The sequence below is a fragment of the Delphinus delphis genome, chromosome 1, assembly GCF_949987515.2.
Source record: "Delphinus delphis chromosome 1, mDelDel1.2, whole genome shotgun sequence".
Taxonomy (NCBI): Eukaryota; Metazoa; Chordata; class Mammalia; order Artiodactyla; family Delphinidae; genus Delphinus; species Delphinus delphis.
Window position 1 is genome coordinate 54,928,318 of NC_082683.1, and position 21,594 is coordinate 54,949,911.

At 36.8% G+C, this 21,594-nt stretch overlaps 1 protein-coding gene across 1 annotated transcript in view; it reads left to right on the top strand.

The window, feature by feature from the left end:
- Positions 1 to 21,594, top strand: part of CACHD1 (cache domain containing 1) — a 217,304-nt gene that overhangs the window by 79,398 nt on the left and 116,312 nt on the right. The window contains exon 2 of the mRNA XM_060005710.1: positions 4,925 to 4,987. Coding sequence (XP_059861693.1) covers positions 4,925 to 4,987 — 63 coding nt within the window. The remainder of the gene's footprint in view (positions 1 to 4,924; positions 4,988 to 21,594) is intronic.

Genomic DNA, 21,594 nt, shown 5'->3' on the forward strand with positions numbered 1-21,594 from the left:
CAGGAAGATCCCACATAACGCAAAAAAAAATAAATAAATAAAATAAAGTAGATTTATTGAAGTATAGCATACATCCAGCACAGTGCACACTCATAAATGTACAGCTGGGTGAGTCCTCACAAGAGTGAACACATCCCTGTAACCAGCACCTAGATCAAGAGAAAGAACATTTCAGCATCCCAAACGTAGGCTTCATGCCCTATTCAGTTGACTGTCCCACAAAATGTAACCACTATCTTGGCTTCTAATAGGCTAGGTTAGTTTTGCCTGTTTTTGAACTTGATATAAATGGAATTAACATTCTTTGTGCCCTGGTGTCTGGCTTCTTTCACTCAGAAATATGTTTATGAGAGTCATCACGTTGATGCATGTTGCAATTGTGTGTTCATTTTCATCTCGCCCAAATATTCGACTGTGTGAATTCACACAGTTTGTCTATTCTGTTGCTGATAGGCATTTGGATAATTTCCAGGTTGGGGCTATTATGAGTAGTGCTGCTATGAACATTCTTAAGATTTCTTTTGATAAACACGAACACATTTCTGCTAGGTATATACCAGGATGAGAACTGCTGGGTCATAGGATATGCATATAATTAACTTCAGAAGATACCTCCAGTTTTCCAAGGTATGTGTTTTAATGAGGGAAAGGTCAGTTTTGTCTTTAGATCAGAGTACTTAGTTGCCTTGAGTTTAAGAATAAGGCATGATGGGGGCTTCCCTGGTGGCGCAGTGGTTGAGAGTCCGCCTGCTGTTGCAGGGGACACGGGTTCGTGCCCCGGTCTGGGAAGATCCCACATGCCGCGGAGCGGCTGGGCCCGTGAGCCATGGCCGCTGAGCCTGCGCTCCGCAACGGGAGAGGCCACAACAGTGAGAGGCCCGCGTACCGCAAAAAGAATAAGGCATGTTGTTGTTCTTGTATTCTTTTGATTATGGAAATTAATATGACTGACAAAGAGGAGTCAGTGAACTATTTCTCCTTAAAATAACTTGTAAAGACCCCTCACCTATTTTAATGATGTTTTCACTATACAACAAAGTGTATTTTTACTTCTAGTATTTGACAAGAATGAGAAGAGTAATGGGCAAGAACAAGCAATATGTTTGCCTTTACTTCCAGGGATTTGTACACCGAGGAGATTGACTTCAAACTACCTCCAGATTGTGCTCAAATTAAGAGTTCAAATGTCTGGAATTCCTTTGGTCCTCGAGGGAATTTGAGTAAGGGAAAGTGACAACTTGGAAATAGAATGCGGCATGCCCACCCTACCCACCTACATCCTAACCCTGTTACTGTGAGTGAAGCATCAGAGAAGACGAACAATCTGACCTTTTGGGATTGCTCTTCATGTCATGTTTTAAGAAAACTTTTTTCCATTTCCACTTTTCAAGTCCTCTGACAACCAAGAAACTCTTGCAGTCACGAAAATGTCAGCTAGGTGTATCATTTGGAATTCCTGGCTCTCAAATTAAAAATAAAATGCCCAGAAAACTCTGTATTCTATTCCTTTCACAGTTTTACATAGCAATAGAAAGTAATAAAAGATAAAATCTTTGTCTGGGACTCTTATTAGTTATGCCTGACATTGGTCATATGTATATAAAGTTATACCAGCACATTGTATCTTGCTTAAAATAAAATTGATAGAAAAAGACCCCAATCTTCACTCTTTTTCTGTATCCTGATAATAGGATTTCTAGATTATCCTGAACGAAAAGGTGATGTGAATAAATTTAATAGTTTTGCTAGAAGCAATGCCTGTTTTTAACTCACGACCTAGATTTAGACCTCAACACTTCAATATTTTACCTGTGATGCGTTTTCTAACTTCTGAGCTGTAGTTTTTAATCTGTAAAATAGGTTTCAGATCGCTGTCTCCCACATCGGGTTGTTGCAGGGATCAAATGAGATCATCTATGTGAAACTGTAAACTATGAAAGTACTAAGCCTAATAAGCCTTTGAGAACTGGGCTTAGCAGGCCCTGCATTTTAAGAAAGATTATTACTGGCCATTAATCTAGAGCATAATGGAATATCACTCTATACCTTGAGATCTTGGGCACACAGCTAAGCCTGAACTTTTAACCTTGCACCAGACGTGGCTGGCTGACCTGTTTAGTTGTGAGTTACTTGTCTAGGTTCTACTGGCCTTTCACTAACACCCTTCCCCGCTGTGGGGAGAGGAGCAAAAAGTTGTTTGCTTGGTGATAGCTCCAAACTATTATTCTAGCAGGCCACCTTTCATTTCTGGGGTGGTAAGAGGGTTGTATAAAATATATAAGTAGTCTGTAAACTCGCTACTGCTTACATCTATAACTTCTTTCTTTTAACATTTTCTATTACCCACCTAATTTTTATTAGGTGTTGAGAATATAGAAACACTTATAAGCCATAAAAGGCTCTAATAAAAGTGTTGGCCATCATGATTGATAGTAATTGTTAAGAAAATGAATGAGTAAAACAGGGGCTGGACACGGCCTGGCAAACACTTCCTGGCTTATATTCCTTATTACTACTGAGGAATTCACCTTTCTTTTAACAACAAAGAAGAGGGAAGGATCTGAGGTTCCTCATTAGGTGTGGCCCTTGGTAGTTGTTTTGAGCAAAGTGGATCTGCTTTGCTTCCCAGAACATGGGTTACTCCATCAGTCACCTCTTGGGGGAACACCTCCCAGGATAGGACAGATAATGTATCAACTGAAATATCGCTGCCAGAAATGAAATAAGAAATTGACCACACTCATCAAGATATGGAGACACTTCATGAATTATGTTAGTTTTTAACAAACATGCACTCTTGGTACTGAGCAGGTTGTGAAAATCAAATTATATAAAAATAGAGAATGTGGTCTGGGAGTGTAGGTGGCAGTGACATTGACACAGAAAACTGGGGCTGGAGGTCTGCAGATTTATAATTCCTTCTCCAAAATGATGTCTGTTTTAGGATTCAGAATCCTGTTGCACCTTGATGATGAAACACCTCCAGTGAAATCTAAAGCAGAACCCTGTAATCAGAGGCATTAGTACATCTGCATCAAAAAGAATAAATACTCACTAAGTGGTTTAATAAAGACTATAAATCCACATCAGTTCAAGTTAGGATTTACTACCAATAAGTTCATGTCATGTCATATTTTGCTAGCAGATGTGTTATGCAAAACTTATGATTTTCAGAGCCTTTTGAATTTTAGAATTACACGTAAAGGGATTGTTGATCTGCATTACGTTTGGGTGTTAGCTCCTAACAGGAGTGTTTTTCATATGTGTCCAGCTACCAGGTAGCAAATGCTCATGAGACAATAGGGTTAGTAGCACCATAACCGGAGTCGCACTGCCTGGGTTCAAATTCCAGCCCTGCCAAATGACTTTGGGTAAATTACCTAATTTCCCAGGGTCTTCGTTTTTCATCTTTGGAGCTGCAGGAATTTTGTTATTACATAAGATATGCATATGGTACAATGTGAATTGCATTAGGCACTCAATAAAATACGCTTCTGTTTCCTCATATATACTCATATAATGGGGATAATAATAGTGCTTGTCACAAAGGTGTTTTATGAGACTGAAATAGGTATATAGGTGTAACATGCCTAAGAATAGTGTCTGCCCCACAGTAAACATTTAATAACTAGTCGCCAGTATCATTATCACCATTACTAAAAATCTGTACGTTTCCTATCAGCAAGTCATTTTCAGGAACGAAAACGACAGTAAGCATCTGTTGACTGAATGAGTGGTGCATTGAAAAATTATGATAATTTGTAATTAGAATTTTCCAGACTGTAATTCCGTCCCATTCCATCTCCATCCTTGCCAAGTGTGTTTACTTCCCTTCCCCCAGCAACATGCCCCCACCCCACCCCTCCCCCAGCCCCAGCACCTTGATTTTCCTTCATTTGCACAGCACTTGATGAACTTGGCACTTGTCTTCCTCATCACCACCATGCAGGTGTGTTAGGCTGTCTGGGAAGCTGTCCCAGATGACGACAAACCCTTGTCAGTAGGATACAAAGGAACATGGGAAATTTTGGCTGACATCTCCAGGTCTGACTCCTTACTCAACTGGAGAGTTCCAGAGGTATCTTTAAAGTTTTAGGATAAATGACGAGGCTGCTGTTCCTTTTTTTTCCCCCCAGTCCCTAACAGATCCGTTTCTTGGGTTCTCTTTTTTTTTTTCTGGTTTGTTACAGGTTAATCTTTTGTGATTGGTCAGTAATGGTGGGGTTTGGTAAAGTCATAAGTCTGCAAGGTGTTGTAAATGCAGGCAGTGTCTGCAGGACTGGGTACCAGCGAGGCAGAGACCAGCGGGAAGAATGTGTGTGCTTGTGTGCCGCAGTTTGGACTGATGTTTTGGCACGGCCGTCTTGTTTCCTGGCGTGTAAGGACTGGATTCTCTCTTAAGGCCACACATGTTTGGCAAACCCTATTATTTTACTCTTTCGAGGGGCTGCTTGGGTAATGAAGGTGATAGACAATATTGGGTAGGTACTGGTTGGACAGGGACATGAGGGCATATGGAAAGAATCTTTTTTAAAGAGCTTGATTACATTAGACTGTAGTGTCTGTAAACAATTACAGCATTCAGAGAGTGCAGGATTTAAATGAGAAACACAACTTTGTCAGATTATACCAGTCGGATAAAATGGCATGGGCTCCGGAAATCTATAATTAAATGTATTTCTGAAAATGAAAAATATCGCGTAACATCTGGTTTATTTCACTACAGAAGTGGATGGGTATTGCTTACATAAGTGTGATTGACTAGCTGATATTTGGATTTCTCTGTGTAAAATAACTGTTCTAATTAAATTTTTCTGCTTGATTCTATCTGTGCTGTAAACAGCTTATTCACATACACATTCATATAGAAAATGGCTGTCTTGTTTAGAAAATCTGATGTTTGTTCATTTTCTTTTCCTTGCAGCGGATATTCAACTCCTTTGTTTACACTGAGAAAATCTCAAATGGAGAAAGTGAAGTACAGCAGGTAAGACGTGATTTAGCACTTGACCTTCTCTGTCTTTGTCTTGCTTTTGGGTGTGACTTCATTACACTTTCCAACCTCCACGTGAGGCTGTCTGTTGTTTTCTGTGTGTGATTTCATATACATCTTAAGCAAAATGGCGACAACCTCCCACTTCATGTTCTTATAAGCAGTTGAAATAATGGCTATATAGATGGCTTTCTGCTGTTCATGTTATACTTTGAAAATATTATTTAGTGCCTTGTTATTGTTTTGGAAATTCCTAAACTACTCAAATTTTAAAATATTAGAAATTATTTCATCTGCTATAGGAAAAAGTGCCCAGGCTTTGGAATCAGACAAACCCCAGGTCAAATTCTGGTTTTCCTACTTACTTCATGACTCCCAGGAAGCAATTTAGCCTTTTGAGCTACAGTTTCTCACTCTTAAATCAGAGGGACATAATATCTGCATGATGGGGTTGTGAGAATTAATTGAAGTAATGTCAAATTAACTGAGAATAAGTGAAATGCTTTAGGTGGAAGCCCTGACATAGAAGCAGCTCAGTGGATGTTGGCTTCTTTTGTTCTTTTATTTTTCTTTCCTCTTCTTGTATTCTTCCATTGCTGCTTTTCTCCCATCTTCTCAATGCACTGTGAGGTCAAAAAGTTCTGAGGCCAGATTCTGTTTACTTTATTTATAGCTGGCTTCTAATGGACTGCTTCCTAAATTAAAACATAGTGTTGGTGAACTTGCTCATAAATAATTGATCTGTGCTTGAAAAGAAGGGTGGTAAAGAGGATTCTGGGTTTTAATTTCAGTTAATCCACCAACTTCATTACACCATGTGACCACCAACTAGTAATTTGAAGCTAGGTTGGAGACTTAAGTAAAAAACAGGACCAAACTAAAAACCAGAGTGTAGCAGAGTGCTTCCACAGAATAACAAGATAACTATAGGAAAATACATAATAATTTAAACTCTCTGGGGCCTTTATCTTATTCATGGAAAACAGCTTGACTTGATCTGAACTACAGAAGTGCTATGCAAGAGGACAAAGTTTTGCAAGTATCATTAAAGTGGAGTTATTTATAGGATATTTATTTATAATAAATTACTGTAATTTGATCTTGAAGTTCAGCGTCTCTTATTTATAGACATTAAAGATCTTTATTGGTTTCTGCAGGTTAAATTTAGAGGACATAAGCCATTAAGCACGTACCCTTTTTCTTAGCTTTAGATATTTTTAAAACCTAATGACCTGAGTTGTAGTGAATGTGGTTTGCTATATCAAATCTTACCTTCATAATTCCTGTCTTATTTTTATTCCAGCACACTGGAAAGTGCTGTAGGGTCATGAAATTTAAAAGGGTTTTTATAGGGGAAGGTTTCTACACAAAGCATGTTCAAGGAAACTTTTTGGGAGACCAAAGGCCATTCGATAACATTTTCAAGAAACTGATCCAGGGCTATCAGTTTTACTGCTTTTCTTGAGTAACAGATACAAGTTCTTCCTTCACTGGTTTTTAAACATGAAAGTTGTTTTGTTTTCTTGGAGTGATGTTCTTGCTTTTTTCTTTTTATCTAGCTGTGAACAAGTTGGGAAGCCTTCCATAATAATTTTTAAAAAGTATTAGCAGCTGATTTAGCATACATAGAACACTGGTGATTTCAGTATATTATCACATTGATTTTTTTCACATAACGCTGAAGGAAAGATACTATCCTTATTACAGATGAGGTAGGTGAAACTCCAAAAGATAGAATAAGTTAGCTATCGTCTCATGACTAATACATAAAAGAGCTAGTTTTCAAAGTAAGTTTACACTAAGTTATATTATCTGTATTTTTATTTTAACAGTTTATTTTTAAAATCTATATTTGCATACAAAACAGTAGTCTCTGCTAAACTGTCTTTGGCTGAATAAGTCAGATGAAGGAGAGTCACCACATCGTCAGTTCTGCCTTCTCTCTTTGATTGTCAAAAAGTTCTCTTTTATATTGACTAGGAATGTACTTTTTAACTTTTCTCTAATTTCTCTAGTCTCTTTAGAAGAAACCTGGACAAAATAGATCTTATGCCTCTTTTGCATCCAGTATTTGGAGATAATTATCATACCATTATCATTTAGCCTAAAATTTAAAATACCCAGATTGTGGATAATTTCTTCTTCTATGACAAGATTTCCAGGCCCTTTCAGTCCTCTGGTCACTCTAACAACAACAATAATAATAAAAGCTTATATTTACGTATTTACCGAGTATCTGCTCTCCCTTCAATATTGTGATACTCTTGTGGCTTGAATTGGTCTAGAGTTATTCCCATTCTAAAGTGACAAAACAGAGAGCTCCTCACATCTTCTTGACTTGATTAATAGCTACCCAGGAACTCTGGGCCCTGTGATCCTGGACAGTACCCAGGATGAAATCTTTAGGGAAATGCTTACCTCTTAGGTTTCCTGTTCTATCCCCCATCACAGTCATTCACACTTTCATATATATTATCTCCTTGAAACTTCAGAATAACTCTGTAAGGTAGGTGGAGTTACTATTACTAACCAAGTTCAGAAAGGTCAAGGATCCTAGATAATTAGTAATTGAGCTGACTTTAAAAATTGTGAAATATATCAAACATGTAAAGAGTATATAAAACATATATGAGTAGAATAAAGGAATACTATATTAAAATGAACATCTCAACCTACTACCCATATAAAGAAATAAAGCATTACCGGTGCTTCAGAAAGCCCCCATGTGACCTTCCCAGGTGGTACCTCCCTTCCTCTCCCAGAGATAAGTCTATCCTGATTTTTTGGTTAGCCATTCCTTTGCTTGTGTGTGTCTGTGTGTTTGAGATATATATATATCCGCAAATTCATTATTCGACTGTTTTTGTTCTTTATATACATCTTAAGTGTATTATTCATGTATCTTGCTATTTTACTGAGCATTATATTCCTTAAAATCACCTATGTTGATATCTGTAAGTAAGGTGCCTTTATTTCCAATTCTGTGGTATTCCATTAAATGCAGTTTATGTATCCATTTTTCTGTTGGTGATGTTTGGGTTGTTTCTAGTGTCGTAATTTTTGTTGCTGTTGTTCACGTCTCCTGGTGCAGAGTTCAGGTGGAATAATTCTTTGAATTGCAGAAACATTATTATCCCTCACCTCTGCCAATTAAATGCTAGTGTGTGTGTATCTATACATGTTGCAAGTGCCCTAGGTGAGGAGACGGACTGTTTAGCTCAGGTGGAGAATCCCTTCTCTAGAGTAGAATTGCTGGGTACCAGAGTTTTCAATGTGTCTGGATAATGCAAAACTGCTTCCACAGTTGTTGCCACGGGTTACCTTCCTACAGACGGAGTACTGGCAATGTGCTGCTCTGTACCGTCTTCAATACTTGGTGCTACCGAGTTTTAATCTTTTCCCAGTTTGGGGTGTCTGAAATTATATCTAATGGGTTTAATTTGTTTTACTCTGATTACTAATGAGGTTGAAATGACTTTTTACATGTTTATGGTTCATTTTTGTATGTTGTTTTGTTGTGTCAAATGTCTGCTAATGTCTTTTGTCCATTTTTAAAATTGGGTTGTCTCTTTATTTTAGAAGTTTAAATATTCCACACATGTTCTGTATCAGCTCTGTCCAAAAGAGACTTCTGTGCTGATGGAGATGTTTCACATTGGTGCTAATCAAGCAGCCGCTAGCCACATGTGGCTGCTGAGCGCTTGAAATGTAGCTAGAGCTACTGAGTAATTAAATTTTAAATTTCATTTAATTTAATTTTAATAAAGTAGCCCCATATGGCCAGTGGTTACCATATTAGATTCCCTTACAGGTTTATGTTTCATAAATATAAATGTTCTCCCAATGTGTGGCTTTTCTTTTCACTTTCTTTATGATATCTTTTAAAGAATTGAAGTTTTAATTTTAATAGTCAGGTTTTTTTAAACCAGTCTTTTCCTTTAAAAGTAGTCATCTCGGACCTCCCTGCTGATCCAGTGGTTAAGACTTCGCCTTCCAACGCAGGGGGTGCGGGTTCAATCCCTGGTCAGGGAGCTAAGATCTCCACATGCCTCACGGCCAAAAAACCAAAACATGAAACAGAAGCAATATTGTGACAAATTCAATAAAGACTTTAAAAATGGCCCACATCAAAAAAAAAATCTTTAAAAAATAAATAAATAAAAATAGTCATCTCTATGGGACAGGTTTCATAAAGCAAAGAGGTTTACTGATGATATTGAAAGATCTTAATGTTTGTTTTAACTGAATTAAACTTTTGCTTTCTTATCTCAAGCTAAATATTTTATAGTATTTTACTAATAAGTTAAACAAAAAAAAACTTTTCCTTTTTGGTCTCTGATTATTGTGTGTTGTTAAATTCTGCCCCAAAGACATAAAAATTTTCTCCTTTATTGTCTTCTAAAACTTTTGCCTTTCTCATTTAAGACTTTTATCCACCTGGAATTGATTTTAGTGTTGGATGGTGAAGTAGGTATTCAATTTCTTTTTCCTCTGCCCCATATGTATTTCTAAGTGTTCTTATACTATCTGTTGAACAATTTGTCTTTTTTTTTTCATCTGTTTTCAGTCATTAGTCAAGTTTCCATGTATGTGTGAGTTTGATTTGGTTCCGTTGGTATATTTATCTGTCACTGTGCCAGTACCACGTATTCAGAAGGGTAACACTGTCCCCTTCATTTCTTTTTCTTTCTTTTTTTTTTTTTTTCCTTTTAAAATTAGTGGACTTTATTTTTAGAGCAGTTTTAGGTTTACAGAAAAATTGACCAGAAACTACACAGAGTTCCCATATACCTCTTCTGCTTCCTCACAGTTTCCCTTATTAGGAAAAAAATTGCGTTAGTGTGGTACATTTGTTATACTTAATGAACCAATATTTATACATTATTATTAAAACTAAAGTTAATAGCTTACATTAGAGTACACTCCTTGTTCTGTACAGTTCTATGGATTTTGACAAGTGTATAATGTCATGTATCCACTATCATGTTATCAAACAGAACAGTTTCACCTCCTTAAAACCTCCTGTGCTTCATTTGTTTAGTCTTCCTTCCCTTCCTCTCTTTGAGCCCCTGGCAACCACTGATCTTTTTACCGTTTCCATAGTTTTGCCATTTACAGAATTGCATTTAAGTTTTTAATTTCATAAAAACTTTCATATGCTAAAAATTATAGTTTTGAAACACAAAATGTAGCCCATTTCTTCCCTGGAATAATACAGTACATAGCATTTTCAGGTTGACTTATTTCCCTTTGCAATATGCATTTACAGTCCCTTCATGTCTTTTCAAGTCTCGCTACCTTATTGCTTTTAATGGCTGAATAATATTCCATTGTATGTATGTAGGTCAGCTTGTTTATTCATTTGTACATTAAGGGACATCTTGGTTGCTTCCGGATTTTAGCAATTATGAATAATGCTGCTATAAGTTTGTGTGCAGATTTTTGTGCGGACATAAGTTTTCAATCCACTTGAGCAAATACCAAGGAGTGCAATTGCCAGATATTATGGTGAAGTATCAATATAGTGCAAGGAACTGCCAAACTGTCTTGAAAAGTGGCTGTACCATTTTGCATTCCTACCAGCAGTGAATGAGAGTTACTGTTACTCCACATCCTCTTCAGCGTTTGAGGTTGTCAATGTTCTGGATTTTAGCCATTCTAATAGGTGTGTTGTAGTATCTTATTTTTGTTTTAACTTGCAATTCCTTTCTTTTTTTTTTTTAACATCTTTCTTGGAGTATAATTGCTTTACAATGGTGTGTTAGTTTCTGCTTTATAATAAAGTGAATCAGCTATACGTATACATATATTCCCATATCCCCTCCCTCTAGCATCTCCCTCCAACCCTCCCTATCCCACCCCTCTAGGTGGTCACAAAGCACCAAGCTGATCTCCCTGTGCTGTGTGGCTGCTTCCCGCTAGCTATCTGTTTTACGTTTGGTAGTGTATATATGTCCATGCCACTCTCTCTCATTTATTTTTCTTGAGAGCATCTGTGGCTCTTTGCTATTATATAAGAATTTTTTTAAAAAATTGATATTTTTCTGTTACTATTGAGTCCTATGTATTTATATCTAATTATCTTCTTAAGCTATTATATTAGTCCTAATAATTTACCTATAGATTCCTTTGGGTTTTCTATGTAAATGATCATATATGCAAATAAGATAGATTTGATTCTTTCTTTCTAATTCTTATAGTTTTTATTTCTTTTCTGTGTCCTGCTACACTGGCCTCCAGAAAAGTATTGTATATGTATGGTAATAGTGGCCACCTATGATATGTATTATTTTTATTGTTTAGTTTCAGGTGTATTTTATCATTTCTTCTTTGATCTATTAGTTATTTAAAACTATGTTCTAAAATTTCCAGATATATGTAGAGTCTTTCTAATTTTCTAGCCGTCCCTTCTGTTTTCCTCATTGTATTGAGAGCATAGCTCTTTGGGTTATAGTTTTATGTAGTACCTCCCATCAGATTTCCCACCTTGGCCAAGCCCTGAGGTTTCTCTCTTATCCATGTTGTGCTGTGCTATCATCAAAGTGGAAACTCAAGGTCTCCAGATTATGCCCAATTCTCAGGGTAAAAAGAAGGGTCTGGCACTGGCTTATTTCCCACATTTCTGGCTCTCACCTTGTTTGGGGACTTAAGTGCCCCTAAAGGTGGTTTCCACTTTCATCCAGGGCACTAACCTCTTAATAATTATAAGGACAATTACAACTGCTTCTAAAGATTTGTTTGATAAGCCAAAAACAGATTAGTTATTCAAAGTAGATTATTGACCTATGTCCTCTTAATTATAGCTCACGATCTTTAGTTGGAAAGGAACCACTTCTTTATGCTTGTTTTTGTATGGTTTGTAGTATCTGGAATACTGACTTGCATTTTCTATCCATCATTTCTCCTTTGGGGTAATGGAAACTAGAGCCCCAAGGGTTCTTGCCCTCCCTCTTTACTATCAAACCTTATTGAGAGTTGGATCTGACTTATGCATAGTATGTAATTAGGCAGTAAATCTAACGTGTTAATATATTTCTGGTTAGGGGAGCAATATAATTAAAACTAATAAAAAACATTTTGTGATTCTTGACTCTTACCACACAACTCTCTATGGTATATAGACTTTTCCTTGCTTTTTCTCATTATTTCTTTTAAATTAACCTTCAGAGTGTGGTTCTAAATTGCCTAACAATGTGTTTTAAATTTTTAATTAGTTCATTATGTAATTTTGCTGCCAAAAAACTATGGCAACAGCCTCGGGAAAATAAATATCCCATGCACACATTCTTGAGTGGATCACCTCCCATAGACTCCAGTTTTGAATACTTAAAGAAATTAAGTTGTTTGAGCACATAAGGGCATTATGTGAAATTGAACCTGCATCAAGAAAAATAAATCTTTGATTAAGTGCCCTAGAAGATATCAAAATGTGGTCCATAAAACACAAAGCAGTGAAGAACAAAACAAAAGGAGGAAAAGCTTCTTGGGGCGCTTGATTGAATCACTAAAAAAATCAAAGCTACTTTGGACATGTTTCAAGAGTTTGCGCTTTTTTTTCAAGTGCTCTAGTAATTATTTATGTTAACAATTTATTCAATGATATGGCAAGCATCATCTTCATAATAATTGCAGTATTTCATAAAATATTGATTGTTGGCAGTGGCTGATTTTAGAAGACTTCAGAATTCTTTTGAAATGGGAAAATTGGTAGGAGAACTGCATACTCATAGAGGAGAGATGCACCTGACATTGGGCCAAGGGCATTCGTCTAACAGTCTCCCTCTCTCTTCTGTGGTATCAGTTTTCTTTCTTCAGAATCACATCCATTAGCATGTAAACATGCTGTTCCATCTTAAACACACAAGAAAAAACTCTTCTCTTGACGCCACCTCCCACTCCAACTACTGCCCCGTTTCTTTCTCCCCCTTTGAGGCACAGCCCATCACAAGAGCTGTCTATACTCACTAGATCAGTTCTCCCATTCTCTCTAAAATCTTCTCTGGCCTTACCAGTCCCACAACACCGCTCTCTTCAAGGTCACTGGTGACCTTCACTTTGCTAAATCCAGGGTCCTTGTTGTATTTCACTAACATTAGTACTGAACAGTTGATCCCTTCCTTTTTCCTTCATATGTTGATACTTTTCGGACTTGGGCCTGCAGGATACCACACTTGTCTCCTTGCTGTTTCTTGGCACGTTCCTGCCTTAGGGCCTTTGCACTGGTTCTGTTCCAACATGTATCCCCATGAGCCTTCGCTTCCTTCAAGTCTGTCCTCAAGTGTCACCTTCTGAAAGAGGTGACCACCATTTTTATAACTACAGCCCACGCTGCTCCCCAAACCCCTGGTTTTCTTTTTACTCTTTCTTTTTCCTTTTTCACTTATCACTTTTTGGTTTTAGGGTACTGACTTTATAAAATTAGTATGGAAATTCCTCAAGATTATAAGTTTGGTGTTACACCTTCCTTTGATGTTAGGTAGAATTCACCAGAGCACCATCTGGACCTGGAGTTTTCTTTGAGGGCAGGCTTTTGATCGTCCAGTTTCTTTAATAGCTGTAGGTTTGGGTGTTTTCTGGGGTTGGGGTTTTCTTTTTTTTTCTTTTTCCTTTTGTTTTTCTTCAGATTTTGTCTTATTTTGTGTCAATTTTAGTAAGTTGATTTTTTTTTCCAAGAAATTTGTCTGTTTCACCTCAGCTGTCATATTTGTTGGCATAAAAGTATTCATAATATTTTTATTATCCTTTTAATATCTGTAGGCTAGAAGAACAATAGAGAACAATCAATCAAATGAAATACTGGTTCTTTTAAAAAATCAGTAAAATGGATAAACTAGGTGACAGAGAAAGAGAGAATGAATGGGGAAGCAAATTAGTGATAAGCAAGTTTTTTAAAACTTGAACTTAGCTTTTTGGTTGTTTGTTTGTTTGTTTTCTATTTCATGGGTTTATACTTTTTGTTATTTCCTTCCTTATATTTCAGGTTAGTTTTGCTCTTTCTCCTGCTTCTTAAATTGGAACTTTAGTTCATTGATTTTACACCTTTCTTTTTGTCATATAGAAGAATTTACAGCCATAAACTTTCCTCTAAGAACTGCTTTAGTTACACCCCACAAAGTTGAACATCATATATTTTTATTATCATTCAGTTTTTAAATATTTCCTAATTTCCCCTGTGATTTCTTCTTTGACCCTTGCACTACTTTGAAGTATGTTATCCACTTTCAAAACATTTGGGGTCTTCTTAGGTATCTTATTGTTACTGATTTCTAATTTAATTCCATTGTGGTCAGAGAACAGACTCTGTATGATTTTCAATCCTTCTTAATTTATTGAAACATTGGTTTTATGACCCAGTATATAGGATCTATCTTGGGTGAATATACCATGTGAACTTGAAAAGAATGTGTATTCTTCAGTTGTTGGTTGTTACGTTCTTTATATATCCATTAGGTTAAGCTGGTTGATAGTTCAGATCATTTGTTTTATGGCTGATTTTTAATTTGTCTAATTTTATCATTTGTAGAGAGGAGTGTTAATATCCTCAGCTACAATGATGAAATTGTATATTTTTCCCTTTAATTCTGTGCATTGTTACCTTATGTATTCAGAAGCTCCATTATGGGCCATGTACACATTTAAGATTGTTAGGTCTTGACAAGTTATAAATTGTGACATTTTGAAATATGATTGTTTATCTCTGGTGAAAGTGCTCTTTCCTTAAAGTCTGTTTTACCTGATATTAACATAGTTACTCCAACCTTTATATGCTTCCTATTTTTGCATGGTGTGTCTTTTCACAAGCATTAACTTTCAGTGTCTCTATTGCTAAAAGTGTGTATCTTGTAGACAGAATATAGTTGAGATTTTCTTTCTTTCTTTTTCTTTCTTTCTTTCTTTCTTTCTTTCTTTCTTTCTTTCTTTTCTTTCTTTCTTCTTTTTTAGCTATTCTGATAATTTCTGTCTTTTAATGGGGAGTATTTAGTCAATTAATGTTTAGTTTGATTGTTGGATTTAGCTAAACTATTTTATTTTATTTTTTTCCATTTTCCCCTCCATTTTTTATTTTTTACTTCTCTACCTTATTTTGGATTTTTGAATATTTTTTGACTTTTACTTTTTAGCTATATTTCTTTACATATTTTAAGTGTATGCTGTAGAAATTACAATATATATCCTTAATTTATTACAGTCTATTTGGAGTTTAAAAATCTATCACTTCATGTATACTCTAAAACCCTCACAACCTTATAGGTTCATTTTCCCACTACTATCCTTTATACTAGAGTCATCATATTATTACATCTACAGATATTATAGACTGCACAAGGGAGTGTTATTGCTTTGGCTTTAAACTGTCATAAGAATTTAATAAACAAAGGAAAAGAAAAGAAAAATAAATCTCATCTATTTATCATTTCCGATGCTCTTCATTTATTTCTAAGGATACCAACTGATATTAAGCCTGAAGAGTTCCTATAATATTTACTTATAGTACAGATTTCCTGGTGACGAATTGTGTTAGTGTTTCATGATATTTTGTACTCAGAAAATGTCACTATTTTGTCTTTTCTCTTAAAAGATGTTTCTGCTTGAGATTGAATTCTGGATTTACAGTTTTTTTTAATCTTTTAGCACTTTAGCAATGTTCCACTGTGTACTGGTCTCCATAGTCTCTGATGAGAAGTCAACCTAAGTTGTTATTACTCTGTATGCGTTGTCATCCCCCCACCTCCATCCACCCCATGGCTGCTTTTAGGATTTTTCTCTATATATCTTTAGTTTTCAGCAATTTGACTATGGCTGCCTAGAGATAGCAGTCTTCATATTTATCCTGCTTGGTGTTTGTTGAGCTTTCTGAATCTGTAAGTCATATCTTTCATCAAATTTGGGGACCTTTTTTTTTTTTTTTTTTTTGCAGTACGCGGGCCTCTCACTGTTGTGGCTTCTCCCGTTGCGGAGCACAGGCTCCAGACGCGCAGGCTCAGCGGCCATGGCTCATGGGCCTAGCTGCTCCACGGCATGTGGGATCTTCCCAGACTGAGGCACGAACCGGTGTCCCCTGCATCAGCAGGCAGACTCTCAACCACTGTGCCACCAGGGAAGCCCTGGGGACCTTTTGACCACTGTTTCTTCAAGTAGTTTTTCTACTTCATTTTGTGCGCGCCTTCTGGGACTCCAATTATACGTGTGCTAAATCTTTTGATATTTTACTATAAGTTCCTGAGATGATTCCTCCTTCTATTATTCTTTTAATTTTTCCCTTTCTGACCTTCAGATTAGATAATTTTTCTTGATTTTTAACTTCAGTTCTATTATCTCTGTTCTGCTGTTGACCTCTCCAAATATACTTAAAATTTTTCAGAGGTATTTTTAAGTTCTAGGATTTTCACTTGTTTCTTTTTAATAGATTTTGTTTTTCTCTGCTGAGACTTTTCTCTTTCTCTTTCCACTCATTGCAAGCATATTTTCCTTTGAATCCTTGAACACAGTTATAATAGCTGTTTTAGAATCCTGATTCTAACATCTACAAACATTTGAAGTTAATCTCTGTGATTGTCTTTTTTTCTTGAGAATTGACCACACTTTTTCTTTATATGTCAAAAAATTGGGGTTGTGTCCTGAAGATTGGAAAAACTCTGGATTCTGTTATAGTCCTATGAGGAGTGTTGATTTTGTTTGTTTTAGCAGGCAATTAACTTGGACACAAACTGCTTCTCTTTGTCAACAGCTCAAATCTCAGCTCAGTTGTTTATCCTTAGATGTAGCTTACCCCATACATGTATAGTATAAGAATCTAAGAATTTTTCTGCCCCCAAAGGTATTTCAAAACACTCTAGCATTTATGGGCTTCCCTGGTGGCGCAGTGGTTGAGAGTCCGCCTGCCGATGCAGGGGACATGGGTTCGTGCCCCTGTCCGGGAGGATCCCACATGCCGCGGAGCGGCTGTGCCCGTGGGCCATGGCCGCTGGGTCTGCATGTCCGGAGCCTATTGCTCCGCGGCGGGAGAGGCCACAGCGGTGAGAGGCCCGCATACTGCAAAAAAAACAAAAAAACCACTCTAGCATTTAAAATATAGTACAAGTCTAGTTTTTCTTAATTATTTTTGTGAATTGTTACTTGACGCTGACAATTCTGCCTGAACGATTTAAAGTTTAATGTTTCATTCCACCAAATACATTCACTGGGACATAGTAAAGGAGAAACGTATTGGTTTTGTAAGAAATTGATACTGAGCAGGTGCCAATACTCTAAATTATTCTTTTATCTGAGTATGAACTCAAGGCCTCAGTCATGAGGAATTCAGATCAGTTCAAAGCAATAGATTATGATCCATCTGAAAAGCAAGAAATAGATTTTGCACAAAATAATATCCTCTTATTCATAGAAGAAAAGATACTCAGTAGCAGAACAATTTACATGTGGCCTAAAAGCATTAAAGAGCTGGGCTTCCCTGGTGGCACAGTGGTAGAGAGTCCGCCTGCCGATGCAGGGGGCATGGGTTCGTGCCCCAGTCTGGGAAGATCCCACATGCCGCGGAGCGGCTAGGCCCGTGAGCCATGGCCACTGAGCCTGCATGTCCGGAGCCTGTGCTCCGCAACGGCAGAGGCCACACAACAGTGAGAGGCCTGCGTACCGCAAAAAAAACAAAAAACAAAAAAACATTAAAGAGCTTTTTCTTCAAAGAGATTGTGAATAGAAAACTAGTTTTAGAGGTGGCACTTTATGTGTTAAAATGTAAATAATCAGTCCTAATTAGCATGATGTTTTAGAATTTTAAAGCTGGAAAGGACCTCAAGAACCATGGGTACAAGACCAGAAACGTTAGAAAACTTTTCTCCCCCCCCCCCCTTTTTTTTTGACAGCTCCCTTGTAGCTTGGGATAGAGAATAAGAGCTTCATCTTTTGATTTGAAAAACTTGAGTTCCAGGGAGGACTCTGTCATTTACTCTTTTGTTTGATTTTTGGCATGATATTTAACTTTTCAGTGTCTACATCAATTTTATCTATAAAATGGGGATAAGGGTCTGTCTTGCAAGGTTGTTTAAAAGATTATATTGTTGGCTCAGAGTGGGCTTTCAGTATTTTGTATTCTGCTTTCTGAATACAAAAGATGATAGTGTATGAATATAAGAGTACACTAGTGAGAAGATTGCTGTTCTTAGTCTGCTATTTAATCCTCTTAGGTAAGGCCCAGAAGGAAAGATTTATACACTTTAGAAGGAGAATTTCCAAGAGAGGATGATAACAGAAAGACCCTGGCAGGGACTTGTGAGGGCTGTAAATAAAAGTCATGGCAGTTGAGAAATGTGAGACTGGACATAGGATTTATGTTGGCTTTGCATTTGTCTTAGTTCTGTATCCTTACTACCAGAAACTCTCCACTCTAGAAAATTTTGGTTATATTGTTGAACTGTGCACTGGACCACAGAAGGAAAAGCACCAGTGGTTAGACAAACAGAGGGGGTGTGGAAGAACTGAGCAATTGGGAATTTTGTCTTTTGAATTCTGGCTCCCTGTGCCTGGTACTAGATAGGTATTTAGTAAATGTTTGCTGAAAAAAATGACTGGAGTTACTCTTGTACCTCAATATTCATATTTCCAGAATCTAGACTTGTTTGGGGGTTGCCCTGCCAAGTGTAATGTAGTGTGGTGGTACCCTGAAGGCTCTCATTTTGTTTACAATTACCTACTGAAATATGTTCAAGGCTCAGACTTGTTCCAACTAGAGGAATCCTGGAAGCAGTACGGATTCCTTTCTCTCTTTGCCCCCAACCTTTCCCCCATCTTTCTGCAGGGGATTTGTTGAGGCTGAGTCCTGGTTTAGTTCACCCCCTCACCCAAATCTATTCTTGGCTCTGTGTTTATTGTGAGTATTTATTAAGTGTTTGTTGAATGAGTGAACCAAAGGCACTAAATCTCTAGGAAGGCAAAAGAAAAGTTCAGGTGTATTGAAGCCACCCAGATGGGGAATTTATAGTGACTCAACCAAGGACCAGAGCAAACAGATGACTGTTCTTTCAAACCAGAGCCCCAGCAAGTTCAGCTGGTTAGTGTTTAGGTTTCCTTTATTGGAAATCAATCTAGGTCTGTTTCCGTTCTTAGTGTTCTTGGTCTGTCTCCAAAAGAGAAGTTATTTTTTATCTTAGAAATCTTTGTCCTGGGCTACCTATCAAATCATTGGATGCCTTGTTAATAAGATGGAATGGTCATCTGTCATTTTGGAAAGATAGTATGAGAGGGGATTCCATAGTTGTCACATTTATGTGGTTCTTTATCTATTTCCTTAATGTTTCCATGTATATTTTCTCATTTTTAGCTGCTTAGTGACATTGTAAAAAGTGCAGGTATTGTTATCCCATTTTCCATTGAGAATACCGTGTCTCAGAGGGGTCACTGTAAGTGGTTCAAGGCCTCAGAGTACTAGTTAAATGGCAGAGACAAAATTTTTAATCCTAGTTTTGTGCTTTGTTTAAATTATCTTGGCTATGAGAATAATCATCATTTATTGAATATGTATTATTAATCAAGCATTGTCCTTAAATCTTTTCTCATAGAGCCACGTGGCTTGTTTCCTGACATCCTTGCAGTGTTAGTTAAGTGTTACCTCTCACTGAGACCCTCGTTGACCACCCATGTATAAATGTTATTAATTGTACCCACCTTTGCTTCTTACCTCTTTCTTGCTTTATTTATCTCCTTATAGTTTATCACCTAGGACTTCCATATGCGTTTTTTAAATTGTGTATCTTTTTAAATAGAATATAAGCTCTATGAGGATAGAGATTTTTGTCCATTTCAGTCCTTGATGTACCCTCAGTACCATGAAAAAGTATCTCAATGTAGTAGATGGTAGGTACTCAGTAATTATTTACTGCATGAATTCATAATCCTCACAAAAAGCTGGAAAAGTTTCACTGACAAGGAAAATCAAACCAAAGAAATATCTTGTATAAGGTCACCCAGCTGAAAGGTTAAGAGAAGCCAATTTGGGATTCAAGGGATTTAGATTCAATGCTCTACTATATATTTTCAAAATTTTGTTTCCAAAGGTATGAGGGAGATACTGCAGAGACTGGTACAGAACATAAGGGCCCAGGTTCTGTGTTTTTCCTCTCCATTCCCTCCTGCAGCAATTTACTTTACTTGTTTGATATATTGAAGTTTAGTATGAAGTTTAGTATGAAGTTTTGTGTTTTTTAATGGTCTACCACTTTAAAAAAGGAAAGATTTACAAATCATTATGCTACATCATGCTGCTTTCCAGAAAAAAGTCATGCAAGGTTGAACTTGAATTGGTTTTAAAAGAAGTACAAAAATATTGTGGTTAAAGGATATTCCTCAAACTTTGGAAGAGGTAAGAAAATATTAAATACTATAAATGTTTTTGTAGCAGAAAGAAAATTTGTAGTATCTATTACCTCTTCTAAAAATAAAAGTTGAGGGAACCGAAACTCCTGAGTGTGGGGACCTTGTCAGCATAACTCACACTGTAATACTTTATAGATATTGGGGAATGAATGGATAAACTAGAGTATGAGCTCTTTAAGGGGGAGATTCTGACAGTCGATGAATTCAGCAAACATTTGTTGAGGACTTACTGTATACTTGCCATTGTAGGAGGAGGAACAAAGAGCTTATCCCAAGGACATAATTAAGTCACAGGAGACATGTGTTCATGTATTTGGTATAACTTGCTAATCTCTTGCAGGTGATGGCCCAACGGAGAGAAATGCCCTCTTTAGGCATTTATGCGAGGCAGAATGGTGGTCTAACCGGACTATGGACCCCACCTAGTGTGGCAGTATTTTTGGTTATATTCAAATTATGTATGTTTTTCTAGAATTCTAATAAGTGGGAGATGGGTGCAAGACCTAGTGTGTACCTAGGTTGTGTTGCACTTTGGAAAAGGTGGTGTATTTGACGTGATGGTTCATGTTCATTTAACAAATGCTGCTTCACCTGAGTTATCTCATTAAAATTTTACCACAACCCTGTGATACAAATACAATTCTTCTCACTGTTTTAGAGTTGAAGAAATTGAGACTCAAAGCTATTAAGTAATGGTGCCCCAAATCATTCTTGAATTAGGTGATAGGGCCAGAATTTTAACTGTAAAATCCATGTTCTTAATCACTACGCTATGTTGCTTTTCATACTTCTTCCATTGCCAATCCTTTTATATGTTTTCAATTTTTAAGAGGAAGGTGGTTTATTCTCTCCCGAGAGTATTACACATTAACCAAAGTAAGATAAATATGTCTAAACATTGTTAAGTACCCTGATGAAAACTCAGCTGGTAAATGAGAAAAAGATGGAGTTTAAATACTCAGTTGACATGGGCCAAACAATGGTGGAGGTGCCGTCTGCCTTTTAGCTCTAATAAATCACAAGGATATAACTTGTGTCTTACGAGGAAGAGCATTCTGTTGCTAATGGATTATCCTGCAGGAATATAAACAAGATATAAAAATAAATGCAGTCCTTGATTTATTTAAAGAGCAGACTCCTTTGTCTTTTTCACAGTTCATCATTATTCCATTATTACCATACCTAAGTCAGTTGGTTCTAATTTGTGTCATTGTGGAACTTCTATGGGGCTA